This window comes from Patagioenas fasciata, chromosome 4 (genome assembly GCF_037038585.1).
Source record: "Patagioenas fasciata isolate bPatFas1 chromosome 4, bPatFas1.hap1, whole genome shotgun sequence".
Lineage (NCBI taxonomy): Eukaryota > Metazoa > Chordata > Aves > Columbiformes > Columbidae > Patagioenas > Patagioenas fasciata.
Window position 1 is genome coordinate 52,347,632 of NC_092523.1, and position 19,616 is coordinate 52,367,247.

General features: G+C 42.8%; 1 protein-coding gene across 8 annotated transcripts in view; it reads left to right on the plus strand.

The window, feature by feature from the left end:
- The window catches only part of TECRL (trans-2,3-enoyl-CoA reductase like), a 63,702-nt gene extending 45,679 nt beyond the window's left edge, over positions 1 to 18,023 (plus strand). The window contains exons 6-15 of one of the 8 annotated variants that reach the window (XR_011738836.1): positions 1,107 to 1,222; positions 3,030 to 3,135; positions 4,000 to 4,072; positions 4,618 to 4,661; positions 6,837 to 6,894; positions 7,732 to 7,817; positions 8,227 to 8,272; positions 9,123 to 9,211; positions 11,824 to 11,953; positions 12,133 to 18,023. Coding sequence is in view for 7 of the 8 variants with exons in the window: in XM_071807844.1 (XP_071663945.1) it covers positions 1,107 to 1,222; positions 3,030 to 3,135; positions 4,000 to 4,072; positions 4,618 to 4,661; positions 6,837 to 6,894; positions 7,732 to 7,817; positions 8,227 to 8,272; positions 9,123 to 9,211; positions 9,900 to 10,085 (804 nt within the window). In the remaining variant the exon portion in view is untranslated. The other 7 variants (XM_071807845.1, XM_071807844.1, XM_071807846.1 and 4 more) reach the window with 7 other exon arrangements.
- The last annotated feature ends 1,593 nt before the right edge of the window (positions 18,024 to 19,616 follow it).

Consider the following 19,616-nt stretch of genomic DNA (forward strand, 5'->3'; position numbering starts at 1 on the left):
AAAAATAAATACTACAGGGGTGGTTCCAAAAGAGGGAAGCCTAATTATGGAATATTTCTGCAGGAAAACCCTTGTTTCAAAGCTTCCTTCTTTAGAGGAGCAGCACACTGGGGCTTGAAGTGCCTGCCACATACCACTTTTGAAAATTATACTCTAAATTCAACGTTACCTCCTTAAGCCACAGTTACAGTTCTATAGCAGTGCAAATAGCCACCTTAAAGCCAACCAGTCCATTATTAATGAATCTTTATCGCTTAAGTAACACTATGCATTTGAATTACAAGTTACCAGTTGCTGGCCCTTGTAAGCCATTTCCATTTTATTCTGAGATATCATTCCAGTGATCAAATCCAGACCTCATATCACTCTTAACCACATTTTACTTCTTCTGCCTGTTTGTAGCTTCAGAGTGTATCCTGACAAAAGTTCCAAACCAAAGCCAGAACTTCGACCTGAGGATGGCTTTCGGCAGTCTGTGGCTCACAGGGATCGTGGTGGGGAGGTGACATTATTTCTGTTTTACAGGGTAACTTGTCCCATCTACCCACCACAGGCTACTTCTGTCCTGGGAGGAGTCTCCCTCTGTTCCTGAACAAAGGCTCAAAGCCCCAAACACCAAGCAGACAGGTTGTGATCTTCCTCCCACTGCCACATTTTAGGCCATGATCCCTCCCTTCCAGACGATTCTGCTCACAACCAGGATTCAACGCCACTTTTTTGGCTTTTAACTGATGTGCAAAACACACTGGTGGAAAGCAAGGTGCCTTCTGCTTTTGGACCTTGATTTTTAGTGTTATTTAGATTCCAAATAGGCACCTGATGGCACAGCCAAAAGTATAAAGAGGAAATAACTGATTTTGACCACCTTCCACAAACCCTTCCTGACTGGGTTTGTGTTCTGCACAGAAATCTCTCTCATCTTCTAGATGGATTTTACTCCTAAAGAGACAGCAGGAAAACAACTACACGTAATTTAAGTCCTCAAAATAAAGCCAAAATGACATTTAAAGGATGAAAAGGTGTTGTGGATAGGGTTATTCTTTTTCTCATGCCTTTATTGGTAGAATTTTCTCCTCTGATACAGTTATTTTCTTTCTCATTTCTAGTTTTTTCTAACCGAATACACTGGGCCTCTTCTAATATATCTGCTCTTTTACATTCGCCTCTCGAGTATTTATGATAAAGTGGAAAGTATGAAGAACTTCCGCCACCCAGTGGTACAGTAAGTGAGGGTTGTGGGACCTGTTTCCTGGAGGGACGGAAACTGCATTGCTAGGGCAGAGGAGGTTCCAGGGGTCTCAGATTATTTTTATCAATAGCAGCACTCATAGGCCTGACCAAAACTGAGATCTCAGTTCAATGGTTTCTGTGCCTCTGATATTCTATGTTGTATTTGCCCCAAGTGGTTTGCACTCTAGACATGCATCCTGAACAGAAGATGACATAATAAACACAGTGGATAGTCACCCAAAATCTTGAGAAAAGAGGACAAGACTTCAGGTGTCTCACTCTCAGTCTCTTCACAGCACATTCCCACTCATAAGTAGCATCCGCATCCAGCACAGAAGATAAGTGCTCCACCCACTGGCAGCTCTCCTGTAGGCAACAACAAGGAGGAATTAATTCTGAGAAGTCTGCCTGTCATAAGTCAGGTCAAGAACTACAGGGAAACTTGAAAGAACCACCCTAAGAATTCAGAACTGGTAATCTCAATTTCAAAACTAACCTCTTCAAACTCTAATTGTTCCCCAGGGCCACACACACAACCACAGAATTCAGATACACAAGATATCTGAGTTCTGAAAGAGCATTAGGAAATAAAGCACTTAGGTGACAAACAGAAGTAAGAACTTAGCTGCTATTACAGATGAGTGAAGAACATAGAACAGTTGAATTCAAATCCAGAGCTGCAACGCACTTGCCTCCCTTCTTTTGCTTATAAAAAGAGAGAGTTTCTGGTAGCACAGAGGAGCCAGCAGTACCTTTAATTTCTTTTAGCTGGGTAAGGGGTGTGTAGAACCCTTTCATTGGCCTCTCCTTAATGGGTTCATCTGAGGTCCCCATCCTGAGCCAAATTAATTTTTAATTCCCAACAAAGCTGGAAGTTTGCTCCAGCCTTTGGATAAATCATTAATTGTTTGAAATTTCCTTAGCTAAATTCTTTCCGGTTTAATTACTTCAAAATTGTTTAATCTTTGACTCTGGCTATCATACAAGTTGCATAATAAAAATATTTGAGATTTCACATGCTGAAAAGCACTCTTCATTTATGCCTTATAATTGTTTGCAGTGAGACAGGCACTGGCAGTATGGTAAATGTAACAAGATAAAATGCCACCAGGAATCACTCTTGACATTTGATTCTGAAACTCAAATCTCTGTGACGTGTAAATCATTCTCAGAAGCAAATCAGCAACGCCTCTTATTGGTTCATAATCTTCCTCATAAGAGTATCAGTGTAATAATTTCTACCACAATTACCTCATTTCTTTGTCACGGGGAACAAAACGGGGGACAAAAAAACCATCAGAATGGAATAACTTTGCAACAAAATTTCATTTTGCATCCCCAAGGAAATGAAATACAAACTACCTCCACGTAGTTACTTCAGTTGGCAAAGGCCAAGGAAACCATTCCAAACATTTTTAAATGTCAGGCACATCCCATGGGAGCACTAAGGTAGCCTGAAAACATGGGAGATAGCTTTTGGAAAAGCATGGCAGACGTCTGCTTGGATACACAGTTGTCCTGGTTTAATGGCTTGTCAGGGCTGTGCATCATACCCAGAACTCCAGGAGCTCTTTTTCATTCAAGGCTAAGAAAAATCAGTTTCTTCCCTGCAAAATGAAAGCAACTTTGTACAACACTGAAAATGATTCCATTAATCTTTGGTTCCAGGTGCTTCAATTAAGACCAAATCTTAAATCCCACAATTTCATTAGTCCTTATTCCTTTTGTGACATTAAGCTGTGAAGTCTTAAAAAGTAATTTTTCACTTATGTTAATTTTTTTTTTTTTTTTCCTTTCAGCTTGGCCTGCTTCTGCCATTGTTTACACTACATCAGGCATCTTCTGGAGACATTATTTGTTCACAAGTTTTCAGGAGGGCACACTCCTCTAAAAAATATGATAAAGGTGAGAATATGTTTATAATTTTGTCTACGAGAGAATATCCTCATATTAAAGCAGTCCTTGAAAGAACAAAAAGTAATCCATTTTCTAGCTTCGGGAATTATGATGGGTCAAAATAAAAATGTAGGAAGAATTTCAGTACCATGTCCCAAAGGATGTGAATTTAAATCAATATCTGTTTTAGCTCCTGCATGTCAACTGACTCATCTACCCAAAGAGCTGACTGTAATGTCCAGGATATTTTTCAGACTGAATGCTATTTTATGATGAGATAAGCTGCTGCAACATCTAGCAATCCTGACAGAAATCACACTCTACTTCCTCAGTGCAATATAAATACAGAGTGAGAGACAGGCCTTGTATTAGGAAGTTAAAATCAAATTATGAGTAGAAAAAAAAGAAAAAATGGAGGCCTTGGGAAGGAAGATACTGAGCTGGTCAAAAGCCTTTGTCTCCTGAAGCTTCCCAAGCTTCGAATGTGTGTCATTATTCACAGGCTCTCTTTTCTTTTATATCACATATTTATGGTCTAGTACCAGCTCAGCTGTTTTAACCATTCCGAGACTTTTAATAGTTCAACTCAGAGAAACATGCCCTTCAGCAGTAGAATGAAATAAGGAGGAAACAAATCCCTACAAGAGGCATAAAACACATTCAGCACAATACAAAAAAAACCAACACTATGTGTCCTTTTTGTGTTTATCCTAGTGGCTTCATAGCGTCTTAAAAGATCTATATTCTGTAACTCAGGAAGCCACTGCAAAGTGGCTTCTAGGTTTTGCATTTACCAGAATTTATGAAGTTACAGTTTGTACTTGCTTATCTCCCTTTCTAACAAAAAAGAAATGTCTCTTCTGTCCATTTCAGGGCTGTGCCTTTTACTGGGGATTCACATCCTGGATCGCATACTACATCAACCATCCGCGGTACACGCCACCATGTACGTATCATTGGAAAGGTTTTGGTGTGCAACCTGAAGTCCTCCAAAATCGAGATCTCATACTGATCAGTGAACTTTGGGGAATAAAGGGTTTCCTTCACCGCTTTTAATTACACTCAGTGAAATTTCTAATTCTTTTAAATCAAAAATTTCTTCCACATGGAACTTGCTTTCCTAAAAAGCAGCTTTTGAAGTAGTACAAAAAAGATCTGTTTCAGATCAGTGAAGTGAGGTGCAGACACGTGGTTTGTGTCCCTGAGCTGCAACCCAGGTTTACAGGAGAACTGTTGACCTTTGGAGATGAACATGATGGAGCTGACGAATATTAGAAAAAGTCAGGTGAAAGCTGCCTTGAGATTGGTGGCGACGAGACTGGCATTTCTAGAGTGCTGTTACTATTTGCATTGTGTGTGATAATATCCATTCTTCCTGCAGAGCCTGTCAGGAAAGAAGTATTTCTGCTCCTCAGCACTGGATTAATTTCACCCATTGCAAACCATGTCCATACTGTAAAATGCAATTTATTATTTTATTCTGTTTTCCAGCATTTGGCCACAGACAAGTTGCTTTTGCTGCCCTTGCTTTTCTGGTATGTACAAAAATACAAGTTTTATGAAGGATTGCACAATAGGGACTACTTGTAACTTGCAAAAAAGCTTTAATGCTGCTCTGCATTTGTGTATATGTATGTTCACTCCCACAACACTGTGTCCTTTGTCTGGATGTAGCAATTATTTACTAAGTCTAAGCCTTAAATTCACCTAGTACTATTTACCTATACAGAGCTTAATGCAAAGCACTGTCCCTGAGAGCCATTAAGAACATCATTAGCATTATTACTACTTGCAATTGTGTAAAGTTGCTAACACTTAGACAAATTGCAGTTTTTAAAACACTGAAGAATTCTATCCTAAGCAGACTTTGCAATAGTACTGTGTGCCCTGAATAACTTATCCTTGACAGCTATTAAAATAAAAAATTATTATTATATATTAAAAAATGCCTGCGAAGTGGAGGAAGCCAAGGGAAAAAGCACAGGTGAAGCAGGATGGCTGGCATTTGTTTTACAGCCAGTTTAACCTTGCCTTTGTGGAGCTACAGCTAGAAATGCCATTTTTCAGAGAATTAAAGCCCTGGGAGTTCCGTGGTGGGTGAGCATGTGGTTTGCTGGGAAAAGAGGAAAATGTATCAGTTCACCTGTTCTGGCATCAAGCATAGCTGAGTCCTGTTCGGGTGTTTGCTATAAAATATATCACCCCCTTCAGATCTGCACCAGCACCTGCTCTGTGCTCTGAATTCTTTTTGAGAACTTCTTAACCATGGAAACTTAAAACACCTTTTCCCTTCCAGACCTTGTTCTGGCAGGTTCCCAGACTATGAATTTAAAAGAGTAACACACACAAGAAAATAATTTGAAGCTGTTTTCACAGGTTTCTAAAACATATGAATAAAGTATTTGGAAGATTTTTTTCTTCTCTTTAAAGCTTATTACACATCCTGATTTAAGTGTACACATCTGCAGCTGCTGTAAACAACAGTACTCAGTAATTTGAAAAGTGTCAGCAAGGCCCTTCGGAAAGATTGTCATTTTAGAGAAATTACTCTAAGCTTTGCAGGGATTTTTTCTCATAGGGTACACATGGAATACAGAGAGGGAGAACAGTATGTAGGCATCAATATTTATCATCAGAAATACAGTAGGCCTTTTTTTCTGCAGTTCTTCACTGCCCCACATTTCATAGTGCTGGACAATGACTGGCTTGCATTTAGCAGTACTTCGCAATATTTCTATAGAGGGGCATAACAGCTAATTACAGCCAAATGCAGCTGCAGAATCAAGGGTAAACTAATAAAAATCCCTGCAGAAATGCCCTTTGCTTCATTTACTTTGAATTGATTATACGATTAGTAGGTATTAACTACAACATGTGAATCTCTTTTGCTCCACGATGGTGTGGGCATCACACATCTTGGTACGTATCGCATTTCATAAAACCACTTTTAATTTGGAGACTTTTTCTTTAAAATACTAGTAATCAGAAACAATCATGTTCCTACCTCGTAATCGGAAATACATAAATTAAAATTACATCTGTTGCTATGGCTAGAATTGTGGCTTCTGTTATGGTATTTTACAATAGAATTTCCTTTTCTGGCTATTTAGTGTTTTGCATCTGGTGTTTATGATAGGTGACGGCCAGTTAGTTGTAATTAAAAAACATATAAGGACTGCAGGATTTGACCCATGACTGCATATTCATGCAGAACAACAGCTTTGCTAATATAATTTAAACTTTCCTAACAAAACACACAGTAAAGTCTCTGCCAAAAAGGGGGAAATCCTTCAGCAATGCTATCTACAATATTCTGTCAGATAATGGCACATTGCAATATCAAATGAAGTTACATATTCCTTTCAACTAGTTTTTGTTGAAGTTTGTTACAGCTGACTTTCAGAATTGGCTTTAAAAAACTACAATGTTTGTTTTTTCCATATTAATTTAGTGACTTTACACTTTTTAAGTCTCTAGGTTTTAGCACTCTTCCTTTTTTATTCCAATTTCTTATTTTTTTCCTCAGCTTTGCAAAATTTAGAATGACAAGGGATATAAGAAAACTTTTAAACAACTTTTTGACACTGTATTTTTTCAATTTGAGGAGAAATCAGCATTAGAACCCAGAAATGAATAACGAAGTTCAGCCCAGTCCAAGATTTAAATACATACAGGTATACAGGTGAAAAGATCTTTTTAATGTCTTGCAGATGTGTGAAGCTGGAAATCACTTTATCAACGTAGCTTTGGCTCACCAAAATCATTCAGGTCTGTCTTTGTTTCTTGTTTGTCTATTTGAGATGGAAGCGTGCTTAACTGATCCATCTTCTGATGTTATACAGTAATTTATGTATCCACGGAATAAAGATGAAGTAGGTACTATGCTATTGCTATAACGTCTTCAAAATAAATGTGGTTGACAGGGAAACATTCACAACACTGTTGTTCCAAAGCTTGCAACAAATTAATCTTAATTATACAGAACTGCACTTTAAATATGGATTTAAGCATGGAAGTTCTCTACGGCATCCTGTTGATTGACAGTGGATGACTCCATCTTAAGTAAGTTGCAGAAACTTTTAAATTAGGTTGCAGAGTTTTTAGATACGTGCATCTCATGCAGAGATCCATGTGCACACACAAGTGCACGAAGACAGACTCATGAATACTTACCCAGACATCCGTGTATATGTGTTATATACAAGAGTTATAGTATATACACTTAAAAAGTAAAATATATTTTCAGATAATAATAGTATAATTATCCACTAGAACACCCAACTCCAGAAAATACTGCACCATGGTATGATCAACTTGCACACTGAAATGAGTTTCCATTCCAGAAAGCCTCTGATGTGCTCTGGGCAGGCACTTATGTTGTTTGCTGCAAGGGGTCTAATTCAATTTAAAAGCAGCATGAGCCAACTAGTTTATCAATGTTCTCCAGTATTAACATCTGCAAGTATCATTGCCAGAACATAACATCTTGCATATGTGGCATTTTGTGTGAGTGTTACAGGTGGATGTAGAGACCTGTGCTCTTGGCTCTGGAGTTGTTCTGGATTTTTTCTTTTCTTTTCTTTTTTTTTTTTTCCTTTCATAAAGGAGGCAAAGCCTGTTTTCCAAGTCCAACCTACAACCCGTTCACGTGGCTCTTCTTGCTGGTGTCCTGTCCCAACTATACATATGAGGTATGTGATTTTCTCCTGCTTACATGCAAAGGGCAGGTGGTTATGGTGTCTCAGCCTTTGCCCACAGCAGATCTGCAGTTGCTCCACACAGTTCCCTCTGCACATCAGTCAGTGTGTTCTGTTTTTCCACGAGACCTTCTCTTCCTCCACATCAGCATCATGGCTCTGTGTATTCCACTCCAGCATAGACCCCTCAGTGATCGCAGGGTTTACCATGCATCACTTCACCCCTACACCTCCTTTCAGTAATTTTTCCTCTCCTGTTTCCAGTGTATCACACTCTTCTTCCACAAGGAGCTCTCGGGGAAGGGGTTGCTTTTGAAAACTTGTTCTTTTGTTTTACATAACCTATAGCATGAACAATTTTACATAAAGGGCAGCATTAACAGTGCCTCCTTCTTTGCAACAGGTTGGGTCCTGGATTAGTTTCACAGTGATGACACAAACTCTCCCAGGTGAGTTTTAAACAGAATGAAGATAGCCTCTAAAGTGTGGTTTGCAGAGGTGAATTCCGTAAATCTAAAATTTGCCAAAAAATGTGTAGCATATGAAATATTGCCATCAAATTCCCCTTGTGATGTGACTGTATGAACTTTTGAAGTGCAACCCTCAGAAGACTGGGGAGAGCACAAGCCTTGCTGCACCACCTCCAGTCAACCTCTTTTCAGCAAAACCCACTCTCCACTTTTTGTTAAGGATTGTTTTTTTTTCTGTTTCCACAGTGAAAAAACACAGTATTCTTCATTTACAGTCAATCATTTCTGATCTAGGAAAATTTCTTTTTATTGTAAACCTGGAATAATACTTCTAATAGGGAGAGGAAAACAGATGTACTTAGTACTTTGAAAGAGTGAAGACACATGCTCCTGGTAGCATCTCCCCACTTGATTATATTTGGCAAGCAGCTCATAACAGCAGCCAGCTCAGCAGCATTTGCAACTCTTGCTCAGTCCTTTCCTGCACTCTTAGAAACCTGAGTACACAAATGTGGTTCCTGGAACTGAGATTTTCAAGATATTCACTTTTTCATTATTTTGCCATTCCAAAACAGAAACCTATAAAAACTACACGCAAAAATATCCCCATATGGTTTACAAATGAAAAAAAAAAAAAAAGGGAATTTCAAAAGTTGAATAAACTGTATCATGCAAAAAAATAAAATTAAACTTCTAATTTTGTATGAAAAGAGAAAACATTTTTGGTCATTAGGCGCTAGTTTGGAAATGACCAGAAAGTTTGGGGATGTTGTACGGCTGACACTGAAAGAAGACACATGATTTTTTTTTTTTCTTGTTTTCTTGGTAGTTGGCATTTTTGCTTTCCTGATGGTCATCCAGATGTCTCTGTGGGCCCGCAAGAAGCACAAGCTGTACCTGAAGAGATTTTATCCTGAGGTGCGGAGAAAAGCAGCCATGATTCCTGTTATCTTCTAAGCTCTGCACAAGAGTTGCAGCTGAAGTTCAACAGCTGACTCAGAGTAAATGAGCCATTTTCACTCAGTAACCACATGGATCTGAGGAAGAGCAATTGAATATCTTTTTCAGAAAATAAACAGTTCAAAACAAAGAGTTTTTAATTAAGTGAAAAAAACGTGGCTTTCAGATTCTTTGTTCCTGCTACAAGATATGATTTAATTAGATTTTCTTTAAAGGAGATAATTGGGAACGGACAAGAAAATTGCTTATATTGAATGTTAGGCTAGATGTTTAGCTGGTGTAAGTGGGGACAGATGCTGTTAAAATTACCAGAATAGAGCTCATCTGCATATGTTCAGGTCTGGTGATTTTATGGTTCAGTGTTAGACGCTGACAAGTCTTGGATTTTTGCATCAGAAGATGTTTCACGGACTTATCGTTATTAAACTGCACAGAACCAGCAAGTTTTGCCTCAGGTCCTCTAAAGCATCACATCAAAGAAAGACCACTGTACTGTTAACACAGTTTAGTTCAGCTTTACAAGGTTTTTCTTTCTTTCTTCTTTTTTATTTTTTTTTTTTTTAATTGAATCTGATATCAAGTTGTTTAACACAAATTGTCTGAAATCGATCACTGCAGAGAGGTTCCGGCTCACTTTCATTTTCAGGTAGGCAGATCATCCCCATGGTCCCAGGAGGGGCCTGTTTGTGAAGTGCCTGCCATCTTGCCACTAATTTGCAGCATGACCTCAGGTACCTCATTTAAAGTCCCCCCATTTTGGACACTGAACACTTCCAGAAATGGGACTTCCTGGACTAACAAGTGTGTTAAGATCCCCTTGTTCAGTGCCTGACTGCATCCGGATGCCATTTGCCTGACTTGTACCAAGAACTGTGACATCCTTGTGCATGAGGTGAAGCAGAGCACAGCTCTTTCTCAAAGAGGAGAGAAATCCTACCAGAATAATTTCAGATGAACACTGCTCCATCTGCTTCTCTGCTTTCCAGGGCATTATTATTTAAGGGATTCTCTAGCCTTGTTATCCCAGTCCTGAAAACTCTATTTAGCCCCATTTGCAAATGGGCAGCACTCATGTCATGCTGAAGTAAAATTTTTAGGAATTTGAGTTACAGAGAGCAAAAGTACCAGAACTGCTTTAGCAGGTATTAAGATATTGAGAGTTCAGACATTAAGTCCAGTGTTCATTCTGTTTCTGTTGCATGTTTATTGATGAAAAAGCTTGTCTGAAGACCTTTAATCATTAGAGGAACATCAGCGTACACCATCAAGGCAGGCAGCTTCTGTCTCCTAAAGGCACTGTTATCTTTGTGCCAGCTCAAGTGTTCTAACAAAGTTATTTTGACCAGTAAATTGGGTTCATATTCCCCCCTCTAATATTTATCTCACAATACTTATCCTATTAGCCGCAGTTAATCTCTTCCATCTTGGGAATGTGAATTAATTGCTTCCCTTATTTTTCCACTTGGAACCTGTGAACACCTAGAATTTCTTATTCCTCTCACTAGAAAACCTGAGTTACAGTGAACACTCAATTCTCTCTACCCAGACTGCTAATTAAGATTTACTTTCGAAAAAGTGTTCTCTTTATTCACTTACACCTAACAACAATATTGTGAAATCCTTTTTCTTTTTTTTTCCAGACAGTTACAGTGTTAGACACAAGTCAAGACTTGTCGATTTTTTTAATCCAAATGAGTTTTGATTCAGGTTTATTAAATGTCTCATTTTTAGCAATCGTCAAGTTTAAAATAGTTCATGTGGGAGTGCAGTTTGCCAAAATTACTCACTTAGCTGTTAGTCACTTGATTATAAGGGCTGCAGCTTTAAGTCTGTCCACGGCATGTTTCCAGAGTGATTCCAACTGCTAGGAGCAGGTTCCTACTCCAAAATAGGCTCTTAGGAATTGTTTCTCTCCCTGATTATTAATTGGTCATTCAGTCCATGAGGAGGTTGAGAGTGGGGAAGAAGGGGCTTGGCTTGACTAAAGTTTTACAACAGGGGTGAGAGCAAACACTAAGAACAAATGAAGATCTCTTATAGAAGGATGTCTCGAATAAACAAAGCAGATAATTTTGGAATTCACCAACAGGGTAGCTAAAACTCCTCTGAACAGCAAACAATGGCTTAAAAAATAGCAATAAATCCAGTTTCATGCAGCTTCACAGATTTTTCTGCATTAATCTGTCCTCTGTGTCGTCATTAGAACAGGTCAGTTAATTTCCCGGTATGCTTTGCTTCAGAACGAAAAGTGTATAAAAATGGTCAGTCTCTGTTTTGATAAATGTTTTGCAGAGATTAAAACAAAGGGGGGAGGGGGGAGAGGCATCGTTATAAAAAGCTGTGATCATCACCACAAGCACCATACACCTTTTGAACCCCAAAGAATTGTCACCACACAAACATTTCTATGGGAAAGTTTGCCACGACTCTGCTAATTACCTGAGAAAAAAAATGCCTTATCGAGCCCTAAATATGCCAGTATTTTTTTTTTTTATTATTATTTGGTCTGCTGAGAATTTTTTTTTTTAAATAACAAATTAAAAATCCCTTTGGCAATATTTTCTCTTAAGCACAGCACTAGCTTTTCAGAGTTGTCAGTGGATGGAATGCGCGAGTGAGGCCCCCCCCCAGAACATCACCATGGCTCTGGGTCAAGGGGAAGGAGCTGACATCCAACATGAGCTGTCGCCTGGAGCTCAGGTAGTCGCCCCCCACTATCTGGTTCCCCAGTTTGATCCCCTTAAGACCCAGTCTGAATCCTCTTAAGACCCAGTCTGAATCCTCTTAAGACCCAGCCATATACATGTCTTATAAGATGGTACCACATCATCTCAGCAGACAGGACTGAAAATAATCTCAATGATTTCATCTTTCCATAGGGAAAAGACACTGGAAGTGGGAGAAATGAATCAAGGCAGATGGCGGTCCTTTTTTGAAGATGTTCTAATCATCAAGATATCTTATACTTGCCATTGTTTTGAATAAAGTGACTCCAAGTGACTGGCTTTTATCACACTAGGAACTGAGACAAAGCAGCCTGATAACAAAGTAATTCTCTTCAGAGCCTGCAGTGACAGTTAAACATAATAAAATAAAAATCACTGAATGGGAAGACTTCTAAAGCACACTATAAGAGGAAGAAAGTAATAGGAAAGCAAGAGACTATTTATCTATTTATAGTTTTAACAAGTGCTGCTGAAGTAAAAATTAATTCAAACCATAAAAGTAGCTCCAGCGAGCTACTATTTTCCACATGTTGCTTTATGAGTTTCCCTTTTCTGTATTTTCCTAGGCCCAAGTTTTGTCTTCAAGCTATATTCCCTGTCATTAAAATTCAGGAAAGCTTTTAGAGAAATATACTCTATGTCTGCTACAGTCTATTGCATATGAACACCTCCCCAGTACCCAGGCTTCTAATGTAGATCTGCTTTTATCTGACTTCTAAAGCCTTTGAAGATGGAGAAACCAAGTAAGAAGAAATCATATATAGTTAAATATGATAAGAGTATTCAACAATACTAATGAATTCCTTATTTAAAAAAGAAAACTTCACATCTTTTGTCAAATCTGATTGTTAGCCAGTATTATTCCTGTGAGAATGTAATACAGCTCTACCAGCAATCCCTGGTACTATTCCAGGTACCTGACCATACTCAGTAAGGAAGGCTTTTGTTTTAAAATTACAGGTTTCGTTACATGGGGCTCTTTTAAAGCACCACAGGACTGGCTCCAGATAAAACAGGTCACATCAGCCATTGTTCTTTCTTTTATTCACAGTGAAAAGTGGATGAGTTTTCAGGTGACTGGTGAAACACTGTGACACTAAGTTAACAAAATGAACAAATATTTAAAACATTCCTCTCCTCAAGACCAGAAAAGAAAAAAAACCCCACACACTTTTTGGCTAGGACTTCTGTTAACAGGCCATTTCCCAGGTTCAGTGGCATCCTTGCAGAATAAAACATTGATTAGAAAGAGAGAAATAACAGAATGTGGGCGCAGCGTGCTTTTAGGGATGAGTAGCTATGCTTTTTTGGAAAGAAATTTCACTCTTTCTGACAACTGAGCTTGACAGAAATGGATTGGAGATGACACATTTCCAATGTTGTATCTCATGAAAAACAAAGTGCCTATTCTTGAATCAACAGGCAAAATTTGTCACAGGAACAGACATTGTGTTCTTCTACCATCTGGCTGACATCTTCTCTTCATGTTTGGACTTGCACACCTTTTGTTCGAACTCTTAGTTATTTATCTGTTAGAGCTCTGATATACAGAGTGATGCCAGAGGGAAACCAACTGTTGATTTCAAAACACCAAGGAAGAAGAATCTCTTTGTGGACTGTTGATCGATTTCAGCCCTGTTGCCCCACACACACCTGATGATTTTGCTGCCGTGTTTAGACACACTTCCAACAGCCCTATGAAGCATAATGCCTTGTTCAGGGATGTGCCAAACCCCGACCGTCACCCAGCTACAGAGCACAGAGCTCCAGCTCAAAGCAGTGAATTGCAATCCACCGCGCTACCCGAGTCCTGACAAGGCAAAACTCATGGGGTGGGATAAGAGGAGTTTAATGGAACAGCAAAGAAAAAAATGAACAAACAGTAATGACAACAGTAATGAATGTACAAAGCGATGGATACGCAATCTCGCCATGTGGCAGTTGCGAAGCTGCAGCTCACCTCCTCCAAAGCAGCAAGTGGATTCCCGACTGCAGCCCACACTGATACCTGGACCTCATCCCAGACAGCAGCTCACACCCGAAACACAAAAGCACTGAACCACGTGGTCCAGAGAGAACTGAGACTGTCCTGGACCACTCCACTCCCGGCAGTGAGAGAGAGTGAGGCTGCCCCCGACCCAGCCTCCTTTGTAACTGAGCATGGCCTTACATGGTATTGAATCCCACTTGGGTTGGTTTTGGGTCAACTGGCAGGTTGTGGGCATGCCAGTGCTGAGGCTGTCAGCAGCAGAAAATGGTGTAGAGATGGCAGTCCTAGGGGTGTTGGTTCCAGGTCAGGGCAATGCTGGTTCCAAGGCGGTGGTTCCTTTAGTTAATCGCAAGGTCCCAGGCAGGGCCATGGCCTCTTCTGGGCTGGGGCTGGCAGGATTGCCAGGTGAAGGCAGCAGAACCAGAAGGGGTGTTTGGCAGGCCTGGGGTTGTCATGGCAGGCAAAGGGGGCTCCGACATACTGGAGCAGTTGGTTGAGCCACCTGGTGCACCATCATCTTCTTCTCTTTCTCTTTGGTGGAATGCTGTCTTGGGGAGAGGTCTCACAAATCTTGGGGGTGCTGGCTGGTACAGGGGGCTTGGCCTTGGTGCCACCTGCCTTTCCCAATCTGGGCAGCACCTGTCAGAAAATGATGCCCGGCAGCAGTGACAAGGGGATCAGAAGCACCCAGAGCTGCCTGCGCTGCACCTCCTTCCTAAGTTGGGCCATGGGGGGTGGATGACACTGGGGGACAGCCAAGGGCCTGGCCAGGAGACTCAGCAGTGGGATGTGCAGGGGGCTGAGCAGAGGACTCTTCAGAGGGTACTTCAGGGGATCCTTCCAGGGACTCACTACAGGACTGTCCACTGATGTCTCCTCAGAGCCCTCTGGAAAGCTCTGCTCAGAAGCCTCCAAGGGACTCATTGGCAGCTAGGTGGGAAGGTCCATCACCCCAGTGCCCTGCATTCCTTGAGGATCCTGCATGGGGGGAGACCACCATCCCCAGAAGGGGTCAGTGTTGCCTAGCATGGCCACTGCCAGGTGGTCCTTGGGGCAGTCATTCTCTGCCCTGTATGCCAAGCCGTTGGGGACTTCATTGAAGGAGGCAGTGCTGGCCAGGCTAGCAGGGACATCAGGGAAGGTGTTATCCCCATCCACCAGCATCACTCTCTCCACTTGCTCCTTGCAGCCACCCTCTGCCCTGTACTCCAAGAGGTGGGGGAGCTTGTGGTCAAGTGCTGGGGACATTGGGGATGTTGTCCTCACCATCCGTCAGCCCCACCGCCACCACTAGCTCCTTGGGACAGCTGCCCTCTGCCATGTACTTGGAGAGATCAGGGAGCTCAGTGAGGACCTCAGCAGTCAAAGTGGTGCCATTGGTGCTCAAGCTGGTATCCTTGCTGTCCCCTAGCCATCCCACCAGCACTTGGTCCTGGAGGCAGGTGCTCTCTGCCACTTCCTCCAACAGATTGTGGAGCTTATTGAGGCTGTTGTGGAAATTAAGGAGATCAGGGATGGTGTCCTTGCTGTCCCCCAGCCCCACCTTGGTCTTGGTGCCACCTGCCTTTCCCAGTCTGGGCTTTGGGGCAGTCTTTGGGGCAGCCACCCTCCACCACTTACTCAGAGAGGTCAGGGAGCTGGCTGATGAAGTTGGGAGAGTTGGGGACATCACTGACAACCTTGCTGTCCTTCAGCCCCACCACCACCACGTGGGACTGGTGTCCTCTGCCCTGTACTCAGAGAGCTCGAGGACCTTGTTGAGGCAAGTGGTCAAGTTGGGGGTGTCAAGGACACCAGGGCTGGTGTCCTCACTGTCCCCCAGCCCCATTGCCACTGCTTTCTGCTTTGGGCAGCTGCCCTCTGCCATGTACTCAGAGAGGTCAGGGAGCTCATTGAGGAAGGTGGCCAAGCTGGGGCTATTGGGGACATCAGGGAGTGTCCTCACAGTCCATGGTGTCGAGACAGGCAGCTGGTCCCTGCTTGGGCAGATCCACGGGCCTCCCCAGGGCTGCCTGGGTGGTCACCACTGCTGACAAAGCAAACAAAGCCAACCCATCCCAGGGTGATGCAAGCTGTCCTCAGCTTGGCCACCCGCCCATGGGCTCTCCCACCACAAAAATTCACCTGTGGGCTTCACAGTGGTTCTGCCAGGTGGTGGAGCCAGGCTGGCAGCAGAAACACTAACCTCCATGGCCAGTCCATCCTTGTTGGATGTCTCTAATGGCTCCTGGGTGCTGCCAAGCAGGGTGTGGAGCACAGGAGGGCCCTGCACCTCTGAGCTGCATGGCCATGGGGTGGTGGGGGGCCAGGGCAGGCAGGGACAGACGGCTGGCAGGAGTCTGTGGGGTTACAGGGGCTGCAACTGGGCCACCGTTCCAGTCCCATTGTCTGGTGTGGCACCAGCGTACCTGTTATCACCTGCTGTCCCCCACTGTAGGATGTGGGACAAGGAGCAGGGACATGGGGGAGCTGCATCCCTTGGGGAAGGTGCACCCCTTGGGAGACCTGCACCCTGTGGGGAAGCTGCTCCAGGGTCCCCAGCACCCTATGCCAGACACTGGTCTGTGTCAGCCGGTAGGTGACAGGATGGACCTGGGCAGCCTGGAAGGACACCAGCAGCTTTGGGACAGAGGGCAGCACACAGGCAGTGAGTGGTGGTGTCATGGCCGGGGCAGCGAAGGTCACGCTTGGCACCTGCAATGCCATTCGCAGCTGGAGAGGGAACCTCTCTGTTGGGGGAAGCATAGCAGCATGGTGGGGTTAGATACTGGTGGACAGAGCCAGTTGGGGGTTACCTGGAGGGCAGGAGGAGGAGGAGCTGCTGCTGTACCTGCCTTGGTGGTTGGTCAGTGTGGGATTTATTGGGGCCAACCACCTCCATCCCTGTGGCCATGATTCCGCCAGCACCTGCCTCAGCGTTGTGAGGGGTTGAGTTTTCATACCATAACTTCCCATCTCAGTGATTTCCTGTCCTGCTGATGACTGCCTGGACTGGCATGAATGATGGCTTCCCATCCTGATGATGGTTTCCCAGTACTGATTTCTCAGTCCTGCGATGGTTTCCCATCCTGACTCTCAAACCACTTTTTCTGTTCTTGGGTCAGTTGCTGAGCACACGCATTTCCTGTTCCTGCATTCTTTCCCCTCTCCTCTTTTACTAAGTAATAGACATTTGCATATGAAATTAAAAATAAAATAAATTAAAAGTATGGTCCTGTAAATTATTTCAAGTGAAGACAGCTGTTCCTGTGGATGAGCACTGCTTGTGTCAGTACAAGTCTGGTACCTCGCATCTGTGCTTCCTCACCTCTATTTCAGTTTTTCATCCCTGAACACACGGTTCGTGTTTGCTTCTCATACCCTGGGCAGCTCTTGTAGCCTCTCAGCCCAGGTTCCGCTGAGGCACATTTTTGACTCTGTCACGGTGGCAGAGAACTGCACAGACCTGCAAAGGTGAGCACAGCAGGCACTGCCATGAAACACTTGGAAAAATGACTGTTTTTATTTACTGGCAAACCATTTATGTAAGAGCACTAAATCTGGGCATGTGCAACAGGCAGTATGGGGCAACTGAGCCTGCTGCAGTTCCGTGGCCTCAGACTGCAGGTGCATGTATCATCCGAAGGAATCATCTAAGCAAGTAAAAGGGAATATCTCCTGTAATCACATTGTCATCTTGCCATTCTACGTGAATAATGTGTCATAAAACATGTTGATGAGACCCGCACTTCTCAGCAGCCCTTCGAGCAGTCATTTTTCAGCTATCGAGCAAATAGAAATAAAACTAAATCCTTCAGTGCCCACAAACGTACACAATCAATAGGCAGTTACAAAGAAAGAAAAACTGCAGGAGTTTTCTTATTGGAGATAAGGAGTACGGGGAGAAACTTTGTCGTCATCTCCCCCTTCAGCAGAGAAAATAAAATTGATTCATTGGTTACAACGTAAGGAGATGAGCATCTCCAGCAGAAATTAAGGACACAAACAAGGTCACGATACATAAAAATTTCAAGCAGCAGCAGACAGGACTGGCTAAACTGACTTCCATTTTAACTGCAATTGTCAATAAAATGGTCACATTAAGAGGCAGACTGAAGGACAGTTAAAAAGGTTAAGCCAGGTGGGCTCAACAAGAGCGCCGTCAACCATGACAAATGTCTGCATCCAGGGCTTCTCCTGCTGCTGTCCTGATAGGGAGAAAGATGAAACACTCAGGGTGAGCAGGGTCCAAATGCCCCCATCTCAGACCAGTCCTGGGTTCCCCCACCTCTCTGGGCAATCTGGGCCAGGGTCTCACCACCTTCATGGGGAAGAAATTCTTTCTTATATCTAATCGAAATCCACCCTCTTTCAGTTTGAAGCCATCATCCCTTGTCCTTGCAAAAGGTCCCTCTCCAGCTTTCCTGTAGGTTCCCCTTAGGCACTGGAGGCTGACAGAAGGTCTCCCCAGAGCCTTCTCCTTTCCAGCCTGAACAAATCAAATCTCTCAGCCTGTCTTCAGACCACTTTATACATGGGAGTCTGGCATAGTCTGTATGGCAAGTGGCCCAAACACCTGATGTTTCAGACCACCAAGATGTCCAAAGCAGCAGCAGACACGTCCACGTGCTGCCATGGGGAAAACAAATGCAGCTAGAAAGCTCTGACCTTTTCTTTAGAAATGGTGGGTAAGAGTATGAGGGGAAGGCAGCTGGACCGTAAGCAATACTGAAAGTATACCCAAATTTTTGCTCTAAAAATGGGCAACTTGAAGTGGGTGTGTGGATGCGGGGCCATCAACCAGCTCATTCCATCCATAGGATGGATGTGGGAGAATAGGCTGCACCTCTCCTCACCACCAGCTCATGTGATGCAGTTGGCTGCTGCCCTGGCCTCGGGAGGAAGTTGATGGAGCAGAGCAGACCCACTGACCCCAATATCCTTGAAGCTCTGCTCTGTCCCTCATGTCCCCCTGTCCTTGATGGTGCCAGAGCACGTGCCTCCACCAGGAAAGCTGCCCACAGATGCCGATGGCCACTGTGATCTCCCCGAGTGACAGAAATAAAGCTGATGGATGTGAGCAGACTAATTATCTACTCTGGGACACTTGGTTCTGATGCTTTGAAAAGAACAGCCAGTTGTCAGTAACATATTTACCAGGAATTTAAAAGGCCACAACAGCCATATAATCCAGAGGATTTAATGACAGAGTGGAATGAATGCTCAATAAATGTTCCTTTTGATAAACTCACAAACATTTGGGGGAATGCAACAGTGATTGATATTCTTCTGGGAGAATTAAACAAATTAAGGATTTCACGGCCTTGTGGAGACCAGATTTTGTGAATGTGTATCTTTCAGAGTAACCTTTTCTCTCTTGGTATTAGAGGGAAACTAAACATTGAATCTTCAACTTGCAAGAAGCTCCAGATTTTTGCTATGCAGCTTGCTTGTTATTCTGTCCTACCTAAATCAAGCAAGAAAAATTTGTTGCACACTCAAAATGTCTAATGGAACAGAAATTCAAGCCTGGTCTACAGTGAAACCACAAAATGACCATACCAAAATTTAGTCCTTGTGACTGTCAAAATGTTTGAATAAAAAGTCAAGTCTTCATTGTGTTAAAATGTTTCCTTGCATCATGGTAGAATCACTGCAATTCAGTGAT